The 20,799-nt window shown below is 32.2% G+C and overlaps 1 protein-coding gene across 2 annotated transcripts in view; it reads left to right on the forward strand.

Annotated features, from left to right (window-relative positions):
* Positions 1–20,799, forward strand: part of LOC129940694 (ATP-binding cassette sub-family C member Sur) — a 98,278-nt gene that overhangs the window by 26,597 nt on the left and 50,882 nt on the right. For both annotated transcript variants that reach the window (XM_056049116.1, XM_056049115.1), the window contains exons 7-11: positions 3,912–4,049; positions 4,430–4,592; positions 4,688–5,707; positions 5,869–5,974; positions 15,055–15,316. In XM_056049116.1, coding sequence (XP_055905091.1) covers positions 3,912–4,049; positions 4,430–4,592; positions 4,688–5,707; positions 5,869–5,974; positions 15,055–15,316 — 1,689 coding nt within the window. The remainder of the gene's footprint in view (positions 1–3,911; positions 4,050–4,429; positions 4,593–4,687; positions 5,708–5,868; positions 5,975–15,054; positions 15,317–20,799) is intronic.

A 20,799-nucleotide genomic window follows, 5' to 3' on the forward strand; every position in this document is an offset into this window, starting at 1 on the left:
AGACGGGAGAATCAAAGGACCCACATTTTTTGACTTCTCTACAATCGTTATGTCATGTTTGATTTAAATATCGAGACTGAAATTTGTTACGAATGCAAATCTTGCCATATACAAAGTTCCTATATGTCTCGAGTAAAAAGAGGCTAGGATGCGACCCACACCGATAACTTACCAATCCCATCCCGTCTGTCGATTTGTATTGTTTAAAACTTTGACAAAATATTCACAACAAAATTTTATGTTATGTAAATAATTTTAAGTCCATATCTTTCTTTGCTCCCTTAATACTGAAATCGAAAACCATTCCTTATCAGTTTTTTTTGTAGTTGTCAGTTGAATTTCTCTAAAAAAGAACTTATTTCTTATATTTCTTATACATACATATGTATAAACAAAGACCGATTGAATTTTTCCAAAAAAAAATTTATTGCAGAATGAAATCATCTTTAAGTCAATACCTTTATTTATTTAAGAGATATCGAAAATTAAACATCAATTTTTACCAATTTCGCGTAACATGTATTTTTACTAATTTCTATTTCTATCTAATATATATAGATTTTAATTTGTATAAAAAAGTGACATTGAAAATAATATTTTCTTTAAGATGGAATTTGAAACCATTTTTTTTTAATTTCTGAAAAGATATTTGAGTCGAAAATTAATATTAACCAAGTTTTAGTAATGTAGGACCCGTGGCATTATGGTTAGTGCGTTGGACTGTCATGCCAGAGTTCTTGATGCTTATGCCATCTAAAGTTTTTTTCATGGGTACTGCCTCTTGCGAGGAATTGACAAATTCATCAAGAGTAATTCTTGTCATGAAAAGTGCTTTCTAAAATTGGCCGTTCGGATTCGGCATAAAACTGTAGGTTTCTCCATTCCTGACAATAGTACTCGCAAACAGGAACGGTTGAGAGTTGTAAGTCACTAGGCCCTAGTTCTCAACGGAATGTTGCGCCATCCAATTTATTTTGTTTTAAAGTCTTAGTAACGATTTTATTTTTTGTAAATTTGATCTATCACAAAATTTTACATAATGTTAAAAACCATATTTTTATAAGATGCAGTTAGTTTTTGTTTAGGTTTTTATTTTTTTTAAGAAAACTGTCATTTCGATTTTTCTCAAAATTTTACCAAATGTTAAAAATAAGGTTTTTATAAGATGAAATCAATTTAACGAATCTGATTTAGATTATAAGGATCTTGAAACGTCGGAAAATTTTTAACTTTACATAGGAAGTTATTGTAATGGATCCGATTTGTCGAATTAAAATTGTTTACACCTCTCGACGTTTCAAGGTCCTTAGAGTCAAAATAAGAGATTTTTGCGTGCGTGTGTCGTTCGCGACGTTTTTTTCGCTGTCCATAGCTCAAGAACCAGTAGAGATATCGACTTCAATTGAGTTTTGTTATACAGATAATAATACAGAAAGATGCAGAAAGTTTAAAAAAAAACATTTTGGTTAACCCCTAATATCTCACAAACTTGTATAAAATTTGATATTATATATTGTAACGTGAAACCAAACCAGTATATTTCTCGTAAGAAATCCAACTAACGGTATTTTTTATAAATCAAAAAAACTGAAGAAAAAATTTGTCACCTCGAAAGTTTTACGAATACAAAATTATTTCATCTCTAAAACAATTTAGAGCAACGAAAAATAACTTTTTTAACATCTGGTAAAATTTTGAGAAAAATCAAATTGATAGTTGTTATTATAAAAAATAAAAACCTATGATATATATTGGCTACTACTTTTATTTTTTAAAAAATATTTTTGTGAACATTTAGTAAAATTAAAATAAAATCAAATTGACAATTTTTTTACAAAAAAAAAAACAGAAACCTAAAAAAATAATTAACAAAAGTTGGTAAAAATTGATTTCAAATATCTTTTTTAAAAATTTGAGATTATGGCTTCCAACTCATTTTTACTTATAAGAAATGTTGATTTTAACATTCGGAACAAATTTTAGAAAAATCGATTAGACAGTTTTTTTTTACAAAAAATAATACAATACTAAAACTTTGGTAAAAATTAAATTTCGACACAAATAAATAAAAAATTAAAATCTAAAAAAAATAGTACGCAAATTTGGTAAAAATTGATAATCGTGTTTGATATCTCTTAAATTTATTTCATTCATCCAATTAGTACAAATTTAAGATATGCTACTAACATTAGTAAAAATTTGTATTCGATTAAAAATCTATTTAAAAAAACTAGAGTTTTCAAACTAAACTATTTCCTTATATAAAAATATTGTTTGTAATTTAAAATTTTTAAGAATAATCCAACAAACAACTTTTTTAACCCAACACGAAAACCTACAAACTTTTAAGCAAGACAAATCGACAGTCGGGATGGGAAGTTATCAGTGTGGGTCGCATCCCAGTCTTTTTTTAGTTTAACAAATCGGACCGATTACAATAACTTCCTATGGGAAGTTAGTAAGATGCCTTATAGAGCCAATTTTGTAACAATAATAATTATCAGTACTGGAATACAAATTAATTTATATTAGTTTTATCAAGACAATACATATGAGGTGATTGTGGCTTTAAGTTGAAAACGCTGACATTTGAAAACATTTGACGATTTCATAATGTTATTTTATTGTTTTCTACTTACGATAATCTCAGTAATCGTAACGAACGTATCCACTTTTGATGTATTACTTGTCGATTATGGTCGTATAATCGACCATCTACTCTAAAAATCGGTAACATTTTAAAAAAGTTCAAGAAAAATTGAGCGTTACTGATGAATGTCGTTATAGTCGAAATGGAAACATACTCCTGCTGCAACTGAAAGTATTGCTGATAATCAATGATCCAAATTCATCGATATCATATCCCGAAGTTGGTAGCAATTGGTATTGGGCATTGAAACAACAGACAATAAAAGCTTATATTTTTAGAACAACATTTGATTTAGCGGTCAGGCACATTTCTCACTCGGTAATCATTATCGACAAGATCACAAGACGAAAGACTAAAAACCAAACAATATAATCAAGTATGGTTTTATTCTCAGGGAGGTTTCCTTGTTACGACTTTAATTAACAGAGGCTACGTAAAAGAGCCTTAAGCTTTAAATACCCGAAATATCAACAAAAAAAAAGTGGTTAAGAATTAACGATTTTTATTGTTGCCCATACTTCGTCGTATTAATGTAGAACTGGCCCAAGTCACAATATCAAAATTTTTCAGGAGAATGACACTGAAAATGAGTATACTCCTAAGCTTTGTTTCTATCTTACAATTGAATCAGAAAACGATCAGCTGCATGTAAAAACAACTGGTACCGTTGCGTACGATATATTTAGTTTTCTAAACCGAAAAGTTATTGACCATATACTAACTCATAACTGTTAATAGTTGGTCGTGTTTCAGTATTAAAGTATGAACAAAATTTAATAAAATACTGTCTAAATATTTAAGTTAAATGAGATGTTGCCCAAGTCAAGGTTAAAACAGCTGATTTTAGTGTCAGTTGAGTAACAATTAATTAGTTAAATGCTTTATACATGCAGCATCTACATAAAATTTGAATGTCTGATCTGATGCCTTAGTCAGAAGATATGTCAGCTTTAGATTTTGTTCTTCAAACTCTTCAACATCAAAAAACAAATATTCCACAAGTCAAGATTTTGATATTTCTAGTCCAAGGTTTATTCCATTGCAAAAAACAAGTTATTCCACAACAGGATACATGTTTTTTTTTGGCAAATTGTATAAGTTTAACCCAATTTAAATTGTTGTATTTACAACTCTTTAAGTTGGCCGATTATCGGAAACACCCTTTTGTTTACAAATAAACCCTTTGCCCAATTAAAATACATATTAAAGTTCTTCTTTAATTAAATTAATTTTTTGTTTTACTTGTCGACATTTTCAACAGATTGGCGTGGTAATTTATTTGCTTTACATGCAATTGGGAGAGAGTGCAATTATTGGTTCATTCGTGTGTATCCTTACATTGACCCCTTTGCAATTTCTAATTGGAAAAGCAATGTCAAATAACTCGGAAATTGTGGCGGTAAGTTATGTGTATCTCCATCTATATATAAATAAATAATCTCTAATGAATATTGTATAAGTTGTGTACACAGTCTGCACCACTCTATAATCCCATTTAATGTTGGTTTGCTGAGAAATGGTCCTATAGTAGGTACATAGTTTACTGTAAACAGATTGAATATGGATTATTATCAACACTGATATGCCCTGCCCAGATCAGCCCATAGAGGACATAACTACATTATATAGTACACATACATATTTCCTTTGAAAATTAGCTCTTAATTGATCAACTATTATGGGTCCCTTTAAATGGAACCTTTGAGTGTGTGTTAGACTGCAGAGGATTCGAGCTTTGAAAATAGATGTATATAATTTTATCATTTGATTACTTTGTAGAAATGCACCGATGAACGTTTGAAGAAGACCCATGACGTTTTGTGTGGCATTAAGATTATCAAATTGAATGCTTGGGAGAAGGTCTTCGGAGATAAAATACGAACAGCAAGGAATATGGAATTGAAGTATCTTAACAAAGATTCCTTTTACTGGACATTGATGAGTAAGTACACAAGAACATTGTCTTTATTAAATTCACCCACTCGCTTTTCAAAACTTTTCATTTCCTTTAAACTTACTTTTCAATTTCACTTATAGCATTTCTTACCCATGCATCAACAGTGCTAATAACATTTGTTACCCTAGCTGTTTACGTCAAGATGGGTGCCGTCGACGATGATATCAGCATAAACAACACCATTCTATCGACAACGCTTGTGGCTTCTAACGGAAGTAATATTTCAGCAAACATTAGGCAAAGCTCCACAACGATGATGAACAAAAGTGAGCAAAAGGTAGTTCAGTTTACAGCAAGTCGATTGTTCTCGGCTCTTGCTCTATTCAACCAACTTACCGTACCCTTGCTGATTTTTCCCATTACGGTGCCAATAATCATTTCCGCTATTGTCAGTACTCGACGATTGGAGAAGTTTCTTCGTGAACGTGAAGTTCAAAAGCAGTTCGAAGGCATCCGCCACATGGCTCGAATACTCAGCAAGAGTGACGCATCTTTGGACATGTACGAAGAAAATGAAATGCAGAGGGTAACTCCTACTCTGCCTCCACCATACACACCCACTGCATCGTCGTCGTCGTGTTCCTTGCCATCGCCCTTATCCACCACTGTCACGTTCAATTCTGCAATTCAACTTCCAAACAATCAGCCATCATCGACAAGTCCAAGCCCACCACAACTATCATCGCCTCAGCCCTCTCCAATTCCGGTAGTTGCTTCGTCCACGGAGAATTTGATTAAGCACGACAATGCCAGTAACGGTGCCCGTGACGCAAAACAACTTCAAAAGGAGGACTATTCAACAAGACAAGACGACTCAATGGAAGGTGAACGCCACCATCGTCATCATCGTTCCAGCCACCGAGCATCCCAAGACAAATCGAACGGTACAAACGATTGCCAAACATCACCTAAAAAACACAAAGACCTGATTCGGAGTTCCCGGATCGAACGGTTCAGATCAAAACACCCGAAACTGTCATCGACCAGTTCGTTGCAATTTCAGGCTGCCGATAACTTGGCTCTGTTCGTTAAGAATGGACTTTTTTCCTGGGCAAATTGCAATACCATGTTGCGGATCGATAGTTTGGAAATACCTAAAGGTATATAAGGAGAGATACGTAGACGTTCTAGACGTACAATTGTACACCTAGGTCTTCGACGTATAACTTGATTTAATGGAATAATGTTTCTTTTTTTGTTTTTTCTTTACTTTGTTGCTTTGTTTATACATTTTGTTACAATTTTTGTTGTTGTCTTACAGGTCGGCTCACTTTGGTTGTTGGAAAAAGTGGAAGCGGAAAGTCTTCCCTATTGGGTGCTCTACTAATGGAAATGCAACAAATATCCGGTGAAATTGTGTGGAATAAGTGAGTTCTGCGAAATATATATATACGCACATAAATCGATATTGTATTTGATGGGTTTAATATTTTCGGAGTAGATGAAATAATGTGTGTGCGATTCAGAACAGAAGGTTTTCAAAAAGATTGAAACAGATGTGCGCATCGATGAATGATTTTACCTTCGTATATATTTCGAAAGTACAACTCTATTATTTTTTCGCAGAAATATTAATGATTTCAACTTTACGTAAAAAATATATATACACTCGTAGTGTACCTTAACCAAGTGAAGGGGAAATAATAGGTCAAATCAAGGAAACGAAAGTTGATTGTGGCATGGAAAAGATTGGAAAATTAATTCAATCGTTCGACCCACTAATATTTTTTGTTATAAATAAAACTTTGTTTCTTCAAATTAAATCGTTGTCCCCTTAGGTCAAAGGCTTAAGGCATACACTTTTTGCGAAAAATTGATTTAAAAAAGCATTTTAAAAATGTTGAAGTACCTCGTACTTTAAAAGCTTTTCTTACTTATTGGTATTTTGAACACATAAACATTTTCAGTATTTGAAGAGTGTCGAAATAATTTTTTGTCACAACCACATTTTTAACGAAACGACACATTGATTTTAGAGTAGGATTCTGTGGGTAATTTTGTAAGCCCTTTTGTGTCAAAAGTATGTGAATAATTAAGTAATGTATTAAATTGTATTTTACAATTCTTCTTTGTTTCGAATCAAAAAAAAACATTATTTTACTGTACATAAAATGACTTAAAGCAGCAATATTAACGACTAAATGTGCATTAGGATGATGCAATCTCTTCTAAGTATGAAGGGAAGTTTTAAATATTATGACAAAAGTGTGTATTGCATTCGTAAAACTTTTCGAACTCAAGGTTTTAATCTAACATGACATTTCGAAAAAAGTGGGCCAACGATTTTGACCATCTGTTTATCGGATTCTATTTGATTGACTTCAAAGGTTTTTAGCCAATTCGAGTTTGGATTTTTTTTTATTTTTGTAGGGTAAAAATAATTTGACACCCCCATAAGATTTTCTGATTTTTATTGATTTATTTTGTTTTCAGATTTTCTTAAGAATTAATTGACTGATTTCAATAATTCCTAATTCAATAATCAATAATATTAAATACTTACAAAGAGACCGTCTGTCGATTTTTCTTGCTTTAAAGGATTGTCGGTTTTCGTGTTATGTTAAACAAGTTATCCGTAAAATTGTTCTAAGAAATTTAAAAACTACCAATAATATTTTGCATAGATGGAGTAGATTGATTTCAAAATCTGTTTTTGTTACCGAGATTTTTAGTCGAAAATCAATTTTTACTAATTTTAGAATCATTTTTTAAAAGTTTTTATTTCTTATATTAACAAACACAAATTGGATGATTGGTAATAATTTGAAGTCAATATCTTCTATTATTCACGAGATATCGAGATTTTTATACAAAATTTACTAAAGGTTGAAAAAAATGTTTTCTGTTTCAAGCCAATATTTTTTTAATTTTTGAAAAGATATTTTAGATGAAAGTAAATGTTTATCAAGTTTTAGTAATGTTTCCTAGGTTTTTTTTATAAAAAAAAAATATCATTTAGATTCTTCTCGAAATTTTGCTTTATTCTTTGTTGCATAAATCGTTTTTTAGATAAAATCATTCATTTCGTAAAATATTCGAAGTAACAATTGATTTTTTTTCAAAATGTTTTGTTTGTTATCACGCCACAATATATAATATAACATTTTATTCCAGTCACTAGCGTTATTGGTTCGTAAGATATTTTTGTTGACCGACATTTTTTAAATGGAAAACCAATACCACCCATCTTTTAAAAAAAAAAACCTTTCTCCATCTTTCGTACGTACACTCGGTCGTACAGGGGTCTCTCTAATAACGTTTTAATTAGAGACAAGGGACCTTGAAACGTCGAGAAATGTCAAAATTTTCATTCCACTAATCGGACCGATTACAATAACTTTCTATGAGAAGTTAAAAATTTCATTATTTTCTGTTTCTGATTTTTAAAAAGAATTTCACTTTTTTTTTGGAATTCGACATCTCTAAATCTTTATTATTTTTTTACAAAATTTAAATGTAAAAAGTAAGTTAGTAAGCTCTAAATAACTGCATGCTAAAAATATTTTTAAACTAAATCTGAAAAATTTTGTGCATACAAAATTTATTTGAATTTTTTTTTAAGAAACCAAATTGCACTTAACTTTATGAAAACAAACTTGTTTTGCATTAACTAAATTAAATCACAAAGATGCATATGGTAACCCTAACCCTACAAAGGCTTACTGTAAGGTTTGGGGTGAGTCCAATTTTTATCATGTGCAAAGATTCTTTTAAAATTAAAGGCACTTGTGGGCTTAATGAAGAAGTATAGTTTTTTTTATCATCTCAACAACTAGAAGACAATGAGAAAAAAAATACTCAAAGTAAATTTTTTAACTTTTTTTCATAAATTTTGACTCTGAGGTCAAGTATTTCAAAACAAACAACTTTATTTAAAATTTATTGGGCTCCCTGAAATCACGCCAAAAAAATAAAATGGAAAAAACGCCAAAAATTCTCCATACAGTTTTTTGGCTTTTTTTCCTAGGAAAAAGAACCTAAAGAGTTTGGTGTTAATTCCGGATTTTTTGGCTATTTTTTCCGAAAATTTCTTGGCGTTTTTTCCTTTTAGAATAATGAAAAAAGGCCAAACAATTTTTAATTGGAAGAAACGCCAAAAATTTGCTTTTGGACTTTTTTTCCAAACAAAAAAGGAAAAAACGACCAAAAATAAACTTTTTAGTTTTTTTCCAAATCTTAAAGCAAAAAACGCTACAAAACAAACTTTTTTTCTAATCGAATAAGGAAAAAAAACCAGAAAATTAACCGTTCGTTCTTCCAAATCAAAAACAAAAAAGTACATGTTTGTCGAATGTATTCATATGGTATACAGAATTATATAACGGCAAATAACAGAATTTTACATGTTACTAATTTGGAAATTACACCAAAAAGTTCTTATTTTTTGGCGTTTTTTCCATTTTAGTATTTTGGCTCTTTTTCCAAAAGTTTGGCGTATTTTCCACACTTTTTGGTGTATTTTCCTTTTTGTTTTTGGGCGCTTTTTCCTATTTTTTTACGCCAAAATTGTTTGGGCTTTTTTTCCAAAACAGTTTTTGGCGTAATTTCCTATGGCGTAATTTCAGGGAGCCATTTATTGCTATGTGTAGTATTCTGGGTGTTGGCTTTTTTAATTTTAAGTCAATTTTTATAAAATTGTTCTGGTCACCTTAACATGAGAAGATAGTAAAAAAAAATGCTTGTATTAAGCCCCTCTACCGAAAACCTTTATTTTTTCTTGCCGCCAAAGTTATGACACTCGTGCCCTACTTTGTCTTGTTACAAATTAAGACTTCAACATGCAGGAAAAAATATAACTGCATGTGTACATTGGAGTTCGAAATGTATGTGAATATTTTGTGAATCAATTTTGTTTTATTTTATAAAAATAAATTTATATTTTCAAAATCTAGAATAAAAACCACTGCCGCTTACTATTTTTTAATAAATATATGAGACAAATTTTTGGGTAAAAAAAAAAAAACAATGATAAAGTATTTCTTAAAAAAATCAAAAATGTTTGGAATTTGTTAACAAATCAAAAACGCAAGAAGGAGCAAAAAAGTCTTGAATACCTTTCGAAATTTTTAAAATTTGTATTTCTTCTATAAAAAAATTGAGGAGATCCGAAGCACATTGGTCTTAAGAGCCTTCCACATGAGAGCGAACAACGATGAACGAAAAAACGGGATTTTACATATTTCAAAAAGTCAATTTCAAACAAAAACACAATTAAATTATAAGAAACCAATTAGCACTAATGTTAGGATTATGAAATTTGCATTTTGTTCGCTAAAACAAGACAATTTTGTAAAAACAATTTGGTAGCAACGAATTGCAGTGTGGTTGCTACGAACTGTCAAACTTTATACGCGTTCCACATGCCATCCACACTGCAACGAATAAATTGTTCGCGCTCAACTTAACCTTCCGACCACAACACTTTTAAAATATACATACACCACAACAGGGGTGACATAACACCCCAGCCAAGAAAATATATATAACAAAATACTTTAAAGTAAAACATACATTTTTTATTCAAACAATACAATTAAGATTTTGTTGAAAACATATAAAAACTTAATTCATAAAAAAAACAAATATTTTTACGAAAAACGGTAGAAAAAAGAATGAAGCTAAAAAAAAGCCTGGGGTGTTATAGCACTCCTGTTGTGGTCGGAAGGTTAACCTCAAAATTATACCACTCTTGTTTTGTTTGTTGAAAAGGGTAATTATAAATTGACAATTCGTCGCGTCGCTGTCTGCAAATAGAAATAAAGCTCATGTGAAAGAAAAGTCAAAATATGCGAACATCCACAGTTCGCAGTTCGAAGTTCGTAGCTCATGTGCAAGATACTGTAATGTTTTGAATATCAAAGCGATAGGAAAAAAAAAATTTGGCTTCTCTATGTGTGGTAAAAAAAATAATCTCTATACTTGACAGTACGGCCGAAATTGAGCTCAAGGACTGATGTGCATTTCTTGGATTACGAGTGTTACTGCTGAATTGTTTGAGGAGGGAATGCAACTGGCTAACTCGACAAATCACTTTATAAAAATATCGATAGAACAACAAAAGGCAAAAACCTTTTGTGGCATTGTTCGAGTGACGTAATTGCTTCGGTTATAGTTCTATCGCCTATCAGTTTCTAAGCTCTTTTGTGGATCCTGTCTAAAATACTTAAACCTGCCCGAATATACGAGTTATATTCAAATTTTGGACGAATTAAGGCTTTGTAAATGGTGAAAAATGTCTTAAACATTCGGAAAAATCTTAAGCACCTAGCAGCGTTTTTGGAAATATCGAATATATGATCATTCCATAAGAGTGGATCTGTTATGCACATACCGAGTACTGAAAATTGATTAGCTTTCTGGATTCAAGTCCCACTCAACGATAGCGGCATAAGAGAGGTGTTACGCTTTAACGACAAGAGACAGCATTGAGTTTTTGAAGCATTAAATCCTACACGGTTTATAATTCCCCATGGACAATGCTGTCGAGATCGGAATTTAATCACCTTGTCATAGACTGCCGTTGAAGTTCCACATCGGAAGGACAAGGATGTGAATCTAAATCTGAGAGTACTGTCGTCAGCGAAACAGTTTAATTGATTAAAAGTGACAGAAAATATGAAGATAAAAAAAAAGAGTCAGAGACAGAAGGCAGCCCTGGTGAACATCAGCATTTATTTTATGAATTTCAGATTTGAAACCATCCAATAAAACGTGTTATACAACTTGTATTGAACAGTTAGAAAGGTAATTTCTAATCCAACGAAGAACAAAACTTGTCAATACCGAAAGCACGCATTTTCGATAAGAGAGCTAGCTTGGTGCCAACTCTATCATATGATAAATATCAAGTTCAATAATCTTTCTTTCTTCAAATCAATGTACAGATTCGTTTCACTGTTCGGTGAGATAAACCATGCGATCACCAGTCTATCTATTGCTACGAAAGCCATACTGCCGGCCATTAAGAAGCTTTCCTTCTTCTTCTGACCTTGGAAAGAAGGGACGTGAGTGCTATTGGACGATAGTTAGAGGGGCAGGAGGATTCGCCTTTTTTTTCTCTCAGAAAGAGATCTGTGAAGTAAGAAAAGCTTACGCAGTAGTTTTACAAGCTTTCAAGAACACCTCTTCAGAACAGTAGGGGGGAATACTATCCGGATACAGTGGATTTCATTTTGTCAAGGTCTTTCAGTACTCTTTCTACTATACGAGTGCGAAAGAAGTTTAGTCTCATACAATTATTTACAGTCTCAAGAACAGAAGGACTCATGACACTCTCTGGTAGTGTCGAATTAACAGCAAATTGTGCTTCAACCGAATTGGCTTAATCAATGGGGCTTACATAGGGAATGTCACTGTAGACGAGCGTTGAAACCAAGGATGACGTGGTGTTTCGTACGTTTTTTATAAATGAGCAGACATTTTTACTACCTTTAGGCCATTGTAGTATTTTTTGCCTTAATTTCCGGAATAAGTTCTGGTTTGAACTTATTCCGGTTTTTCTAAGTGGTGTTGGCTTTATAAATGCGAAAACGTACATCTCTGAACCTTATAACCTCTTTATAGCTGGAATCAGACAGTGAGTTCTCTTTAGTTTTGAAAAATTTACCCTATTCGGTATAAAATGTCTCTTTCCACAAAGAATTAAATTTGCAACCATAACTGCGCTTGAACCCACGACACTATCGAGGAAGCACAATGACCAGTTAAAGTTCCTGAAGAATTCATTGAGACGCACCCAGTTGGCTTTCTAATATTGCCAAACGGTTCTCATACGAGTTATTTCTTTAACAGGGTTTTTTTGACATGAGAAATTCAACAGTTTTTTTTATTTCTGTTATTTCTGTGGTTATTTTCCTTTGCGACCTAAGTTTATACTTTCTATACTCACCATAAATTTAAATTGGCCTTGTTTCTGAAAATAATTTGGTCTTATTTCAGTTTGTCAAATTGCAAAACATCACTTTTGTAAAATACCACAATTTCAATTTTTAATGGGTCCGATTTGTCATATTGAAAATGTTGACATTTCTCGTCATGGTCCATAGTATCGCAGTAAAAGATTTTTAGAAAGATGTCTGTGCGTGCGTGTGTACCTACGTTCGTAAGTCCGTAAGTTCGCGGCGTTTTTTCGTCGTTCATAGCACATGAACCAGAAGAGATATCGATTTCAAATACATTTTTTATACAGATAGTAATACAGAAAGATGCAGAAAGGACTCTCCAGAAAATAGAGTGGGTGGTTTTTTTACCATAGCAGTTTAAAAAAAAAGTGAACATTTTGGTTAACCCTAGTAACAAAAAGCTAGAGACTTGAACTAAATTTTGTATTATATATTGTAACGTGATACTAAACCTGTATATGTTTGGAAAAAAATTCAATCAAATGCTTTTTTTAGAAATCTAAAAAACTGAAAAGAAAAATTGTCACCACGAAAATTTTACGAATAAAAAATGATGTTATCTCCAAAATAATTTTGTGCTACGAAGAATAACTTTTTTAAAATCTGGTAAAATTAAAATAAAAACCTAAGAAAAAAACATTACTCAAAGTTGTTAAAAATTGAATTTCGACTTAAATATCTTTCCAAAAATTTAAGATTATAGCTTTAAACTTTTTTAGTCTTATAGGAAATATTCTTTGCAACATTCCCTAAAATTTTGAGAAAAATCAAATAGACAGTTTTGTACATTAAAATTAAAACTTAAGAAAAAATTACTCAACGTTGATAACAAATGAATTTCGACCGAAATATCTTTTCAAAAACTTTAGATTATGCCTTCAAACTTATTCAAACAGTTTTTTTTACAAAAAATAAAAACCTAAAAAAAATGAATAAAAGTTGGTAAAAATTGATTCTCGACACAAATATCTTTTCAAAACTTTGAGATATTAGCTGTAAACTACTTTAATCTTGTCAAAAATATTGTTGTAACCATTCAGTCAAATTTGGAAGAAATATAATTGACAGTTTTTTTTTGCAAAAAATAAAAACCTAAAAAAAAAAAACAATACTGAAACTTCGTAAAAATTTAAATTCGACTCAAATAGCTTTTCTTTTATTTCACAGAAAATATTTTTTTCGTTATTTGGTAGTTTTTTTTTTTATAAAAATCCAACAGTTCGGTTTTCTATAAAAAAAATGAAATCTACAAAAAATAGTTCGCAAAAGTTTGTTTTCGCTAAAAATCTGTTTAACAAATCTAGATTTTCAAACTAAACTATTTCTTGATTTAAAAATTATTGTTGGTAATTTAATTTTTTTTAAGAATAATTAAACTGACAACTTTTTTAACAAAACAGGAGAACCTACAAACTTTTAAGCAAGACAAATCGATAGACGGGATGGGAAGTTATCAGTGTGGGTCGCATCCCAGCCTCTTTTTAAAAGTTGGTTTTATTTCGCTTGCCATTATTTCACAACACATTCGTAACCCGTGAAATTAGAAAACGATTGCATTACCTACTCCAATATACCAAGGTCATATTTGTTTCTTATTTTCATAAAATCCTTCTATCCCGTTAAAGCCGGCTTAAAGGCCAAACTGCCAAGCAAATACACGAATTTAACGAAAACTCATTTACACCAATATCATTAAAAGTAAGATTAAATAAAAACCCAAACCATTCAGCTCGGCTCTTCATCTTCTTCTCAATGCTTAAAGCTTTACCATTTATTAAATCGAACCATAAGAGCAAGCACATACGAATATAATTTACATCGCTACACCCGCATCCGTTACGCGCGAAGCAGTCATGCATTTCATAATTTATCCTTAAACATAATTTTAATTTTCTGATTAACCATCCTTTCAACTCTTAAGGATTTCTGGGAATTCCAATATTTTTAATATTAAAAGTATATTTTAATTTCCAATTTAAATTATATTCCCAAACAAGCACACAAAATATTTTTATATTAACAGCCTTTAAACGATCCCTTATACTCGTATGTACACAAATGTTTGTTCTTCGTTATTAAAAAATAAAAAAAGAGAATGTTTTCGTTTATTAAGAAATAATTTTTTAAATTAAGTTGCCTCATTTCCTTATTTTTCCTGAGGCTTGCCACATTTAAATTCGTCACTGGCAATTTTGTACGCACATTACGAAGGAGGAAAAACTGAAAAAAAGAAAATAACCATTTGTCAAAAGCAAATAACCATTTTCTCGATTAAAAAAGAAATAAAGTAAAAACACATTTTGGTAATGTGTATCTTCCTTCTTCTAAGGTTATCCTCAAAAAGTGGAAAAATCCCAGAAGCCAAGTTGGGAAAAAATTTCAACTGGCACAATATAAATTTGTCATTTCTCTCAATCATCCGGGTATAATATCAAAATAGAAATAGATACAAAATACCGTTATTTGTTTTTTAGTGTCCTTATTTTTTTTTGGCAACCTGACACCAATTTATAAATAAAAAAAAAATATTTCTACACTCTTTGCAGATTCGCAACAATTGCATATGTCCCCCAAGTGCCATGGCTTCAACATGCCAGTATACGTGAGAACATCTTGTTTGGCGAGTCGTTTCGTCCGAAACGATATAACATGGTCCTGGAATCGTGTGCCCTTAAGCCAGATATAGAACTGATGCCCAAAGGCGATATGACAATAATCGGTGAACGTGGCATAAATTTGTCGGGAGGACAAAGACAACGTATTGCTATAGCAAGATCCTTGTATTCCTCGGCCAATGTTGTCATCATGGTGAGTTGGTATATTTTTTTGGAGGAGCGAAAATAAATGGAACGAAAATATTTTTCTATTTCTATTATTAGATTTAAAGAATTTTCATTTTCACACAAAGGTCCCTCCCTTTAAGTTAGAACACAGAAGTTATATGTAATGAAATCAATTCTTTCGTACAAATTGATTTAGATTTCTGTAAGAAACTTGTGTTAACTCTCGAAGGACATGATTGGTCTCTTGGCAAATTATCCGATATGAGAGGTCAAGAGCCAAAAATTAACAATCACAAAAATATTCAGTTTGAAGTTTAATTGAATTGGTGAAGCAAAGCATTTAATAACATGAAATTTTGGATTCCACTTTCCTTATAAAAGAGAATGAATACACGTGCATTTTGAAATTTTTGGATTAACAGTTAACTTTTCAAAGTTTAATTCAATTAATTAATAATTTAATGTGTTCGTCAGAAAATATTTAAAAAATCTGTGAAATTTTTGAAAAGTTCTAAATGATTTAAGAAGAAACTTAATTTAAATTAATCGTTTGGGCAATCTAGGATGTTAAGCTTTATCTTCAGGAGACTTCGATGGGTCGATACTTAAATTGAATAAAACAAGTTGCAAAAGGTTGTATAAATATTTGACAACCCTATCAGTGACATTATGTGTAGAATATAACATCGGTTAAATAAGCGCGGCTTTGCTGCGTGACACGCAATTGAAAGGTACTATATCTCATAAATCAGGCTGAATTTAAATAATAGCATCAACTATCAACCATCGCACTACGGGTACTGAAGTACCCGTAGCGTGTTGGTTAGTGCGTTGGACTGTCTTGCAAGGGGTCTTGGGTTCAAGCCCTGCCTGCGCCACCTTAATTTAAAACAAAAATCGCGGGTACTGCCTCTTGCGAGGAATTGACAAATTCTCCAAGAGTAATTCTTGTGATGAAAAAGTGCTTTCTCAAATTAGCCGTTCGGATTCGGCATATAAACTGTAGGTCCCCTCCATTCCTGACAATATTACTCGCACACAGGAATGGTTGAGAGTTGTAAGTCACTAGGCCCTGGTTCTTCATGGTCTATCCTTTTGAAATCATATGTTTTCAGTGTCCAATCATCGAATTCAGACAATAAGAAGATGGTGATCATCGATCTACAGCGATCGCAGTTGACGTTGAAGGCTTGGCCAGCATCATTTTTAAAGAATACGGGCCGATGATGCCTCAAGCCCAAAATCTACATCAAAAAGTAAACCGTAAATTTATTTAAATACATTGGAACCTCGTGAATCTTGCGAAATTTGGTGTCGGCCCAAATCCTGCATTTTTGCATGTTCACGTACCCATTCAGCCAAAAAATAATCCCCACCCGTAAAGATGATTTTTCGACAAAAATTGGGATCAACTTTTAACTGCTCCAAAGTCCCAATAGCGAACATAAGGCGCGTATGTGCGTATGGTCGTTTGGTTTCAACTGCTGGGTCAGTTGGATTTCGAATGGGTACAGGGCCAAATCATCATGCAAAATTTAACATGTTCTTGTGAACGAAACGGAATTGACTGCTACAGATGCCGTACCGTAATACACTTTCACGAACAGTGGCGATTTTTCCAAAAGATCTTGAGTTTTTTTGAAGTATGGATGTTTGAGCCGGGGAACTCGAATTTTGCCACTAAACGTCGCAATATTCTACTTAGAAGGACGACCATGTGCCCCATAAAAAGGTCGATAATAAAGTCTTATCATTTGCACGTGCGTAGTACCCGTGGCGTTATGGTTAGTGCGTTGGACGGTCATGCCAGAGGTCTTGGGTTCAAACTCTGCCTGTGCAAATTTTTGTTTACGGGTACTGCCTCTACCGAGGATTGAAAAATCCTCCAGAAGTAGTTCTTGTCATGAAAAGTGTTTCTTAAAATTATCCGTTCGGATTCGACTTAAAACTGTAGGTTCCCTCTTTCCCTGACAACATTACTCGCACATGGGAATGGTTAAGTGTTAAAAGTCATTAGGCCCTAGTTCTCCAAATTTATTTATTTATTTAATTTTAGACGTTATGCTCGGCACTGTAACCTGCTATGATGATTAATACTTAGCGATTGATTTAATGAAAGTATTTTGATAGAAAGTAAAAGAAACAATTTGTCTGCCACGAGCTGACAAAATTAACCCATCCTTACTGGAAAACCTTTTAGTACTGCTTCAACATTTGAGTTCCAAAGTCTTAGCTTTATGTTAAGTCTCAAAAAAGTATTCTTTCAAACATTGGACAAAATTCCAAATTTAGGATTTGATTTTCTGATACGACTGGCGAGGTCTTGTAACAAGATGTTGGCAATACTCTTTATATTCTCATGGTTACTGTACAACAGTTATCATAGAAGATGACTGGCACTATTTAAGGCAAAACATCTTCTTCGTTTTTTCTCCTTCTTGGTCTTATCCGATTTTTTCATTTTATGAAGATTAAAGGGAATAAGTATACATCACCTGATTAATAAAGATGTTTCTGGAAAGTTTTTGGAGTCCATCTTTTATTGACTCGATAACCTTCCAATATTTCTGAACACCATAATCTCGGATTTAAATAGATTTACTTCTATAGGCTCCATTTAATGCAGTAACATTCCAGCTGCTTTATCATCTGCTGCAAGACCGTGAGATCATCCACCAGTATAACCAAACCATGTCGTTATGTTGAATAAGTCATTAAAGATTCCTCCTCATAAAGATTCATGCAAATCGTTTATATACAGTACGAAAAGCAACGGTGATAGCAAGCATCCCTGTTTGTCTCCAAAAAGTGTCTCAAAATATTCTGCAATTTTCTTGAGATTTTATCAAATGCAGCTTTCAGATCGACAAAAAATGCATACACCTTCTTTTTTTGTGCCAACTTCAGATGATCGATTGATGTCAGATTATAAATGTTATCCACCATTGAATATTTTTTCCTAAAGTCAGCCTGAAATTCTGTTAGTATATCATTTGCCTCCACCCATTAGTACAGCTTCTCGTTGAGAATTCCCATCATAACCCTGGCCACACAAAGGACATTCGCCTTTAATTACTCGGGTGATTTGTTTCCCTTTTTCAATCATGGGAAAGATAATTGTTTTCACAAAGGCTTCTTCTACTTTGCAATCGTTCAACATCCTGTTAAATTCTGCTGTCAGTTGCTCCAAGAAGTCAGAAGAAGTCCTTTGCCAACTTCCACCACTCTTTACTGTGTTTTTCAACTGAAGCTGATTTTTGTATGTGGACTTACTACTTTTGCAAATAGTCTTATAATCTTTTTTATCTCGTAGATAGTTCTCTTTCGCTTCGTGGTTTTCCGTTTTCCAAAAAATATTGAGTAATTTATAGCCTCGGCTTTTGAACTTCCGCTCTGATCATTTGTTGAGTTCCTTGTTAAATCGGTTAAGTCCTTTAGCTCGATTAGATCCTTCTGAATTATTAAATTTTGCAAATTAAAACTAAGATAATTTTGATACTCAGTCTTTTTCGGATCAATTCCACTGCAATTTAGGTAACAGATTAAACTTGGTTGTGGTGTTGGCTATAGAAATATGCTTTATTGACATGTAGTCAGACCATATCTCTTCCTCTACACTAAATCGGTTCACGCACGTCAGTAGTTCTTTCGATACAGTACAAATATCATTCCCTGAGTTACCCACATTATTCATGATTGTAAAGCTTCCTTTTTCGTCACCATTGCATCTTCTATTTAAAATAATTAAGCCATTATCTTCGTAGAACCCCAGAAACTCTTTTCCTCTTGAATTAATAATGATATCTTTGGACCGTCTTTTTTCTAGCCCTGCTTGAAAATCTAATTTATATACATCTTCAATGTCTTGCTGTTGTTCACCTAATCTAATGTTTACATCAACGATTACTATTGGATTTATCATTCTGTTGTCTATAAAAAAGGTCTTTACAGCGTTAAATTCACTTCGCCAATTCATGCTTCTCAAATACAAAGGGAAATCAGTTATTTTCTTTTCATTCGCGATTATTTTTACTATCTCCACACCATCAAGGTTAATGTATTCATGTCGGATTCATTTCCCCACCAGATTTCTTTTTACTCCATAGAGACATCCACCAATCGCTCTTCCAAAACTACTGTTTCACTAACCAGGTTTCCAATATGTCTAAAACTATTTCTAAAAGTATTTGTTGAACTAATTTATCTTTTCTGATGTCTTCTTTTTTTTTAGACCATGTATATTATATTGTTAATTATTCTTTTTTCTTAATTGTAAGTAAGTACATTTATTTAATTTACACCGACAGACGTTGCTTGGTTTTTTTTTATTATTACTTGAAAGTTTCTCTAAAACCTCATAAAAACCGCAAGTAATTGAATCTGCTTTACCGTTGTACAGGGCTTTAAGAATGGCTACCCCTTTTTATTGACCACATACCTATTTAAAGTTTATGTTTCATGCAAACCACTTGCTGTTGATTCTCATCCTATCATTAAGTACGCTTACAGCATTGCCTTCTTTCGTTCCTGTTTCTGAGAATTCAAATCCCTCTCTAGAATGTAGGATGTACCTGCTAGGTTCTTTGTGTGTTTGACAATGTCTTCAACAATTTCTGTCGACTCAACCTCAGCGAATAAGGTCATCTTTCCATCTTTTTTTTGACGTTGGAATTTTGATAACATCCTAAAAAATGTTTTCTAACCGCTAAGGTCATAGGGACTGTTGCATCAAGGCCTTTAAATATAGTATTTTTGCTTTTTTAATAATAAACACACACTCAAGGGGATATTACTACCCTTAGGAAGAGGAGAGAGGGTTTAAAAGGAGATGTCATCTAGCCAGGTAATTGTTTGCCTGATGATTTTCTATTGCTAGTTTACTAAGGTTTGATGATAGACTTACTATAAATGGCGTTTCTAACAACATTTATGAATTTCTTTGGCATTTAAAAATGTCCTCCAAAGCCTTGAATTGTTTGTTCAAACATTATAGTGACATTAAATTAATAGACGAAATGGGACAAATGAACTGTTATAATATGAAAGTACCAACTCTTTTTACAAATATAGAACCAACAATTCATTGAAAACATTTTCTTATAACTAACCCAAATTTTTACTAAACTAACCTTGGGTAATATGAAAAAAAAGTTACCCTTCTCAACATTCACACAAAATTTCCCAAGGGACTGCACAGTAACAAACACTATTTTAACTGGTGGCCATTTTTTCGGCTTTCAATTAATTTATTTTAAGTTAAGTTTGGCATTTCGACACGAAAAGAAAGACTCCTGAACAAAACTTCTAAATTGTAAAAAATATTTTAAAAAATCTTTGTTTTATACCATTTTAAAGTTCCTTACATCAAAAACAAACCCCCTTTAAATGCATTAAAACAATATTTATATTTAAAATATAAATTTTGTATGTTTATATAAACAAGGGTCCCTTAACCTTTTTTGTTCGATGAACCGTTTTGAAGATACTACTTGTCAAAAAGTATTTTTC

Source organism: Eupeodes corollae, chromosome 1 (genome assembly GCF_945859685.1).
Source record: "Eupeodes corollae chromosome 1, idEupCoro1.1, whole genome shotgun sequence".
NCBI lineage: Eukaryota > Metazoa > Arthropoda > Insecta > Diptera > Syrphidae > Eupeodes > Eupeodes corollae.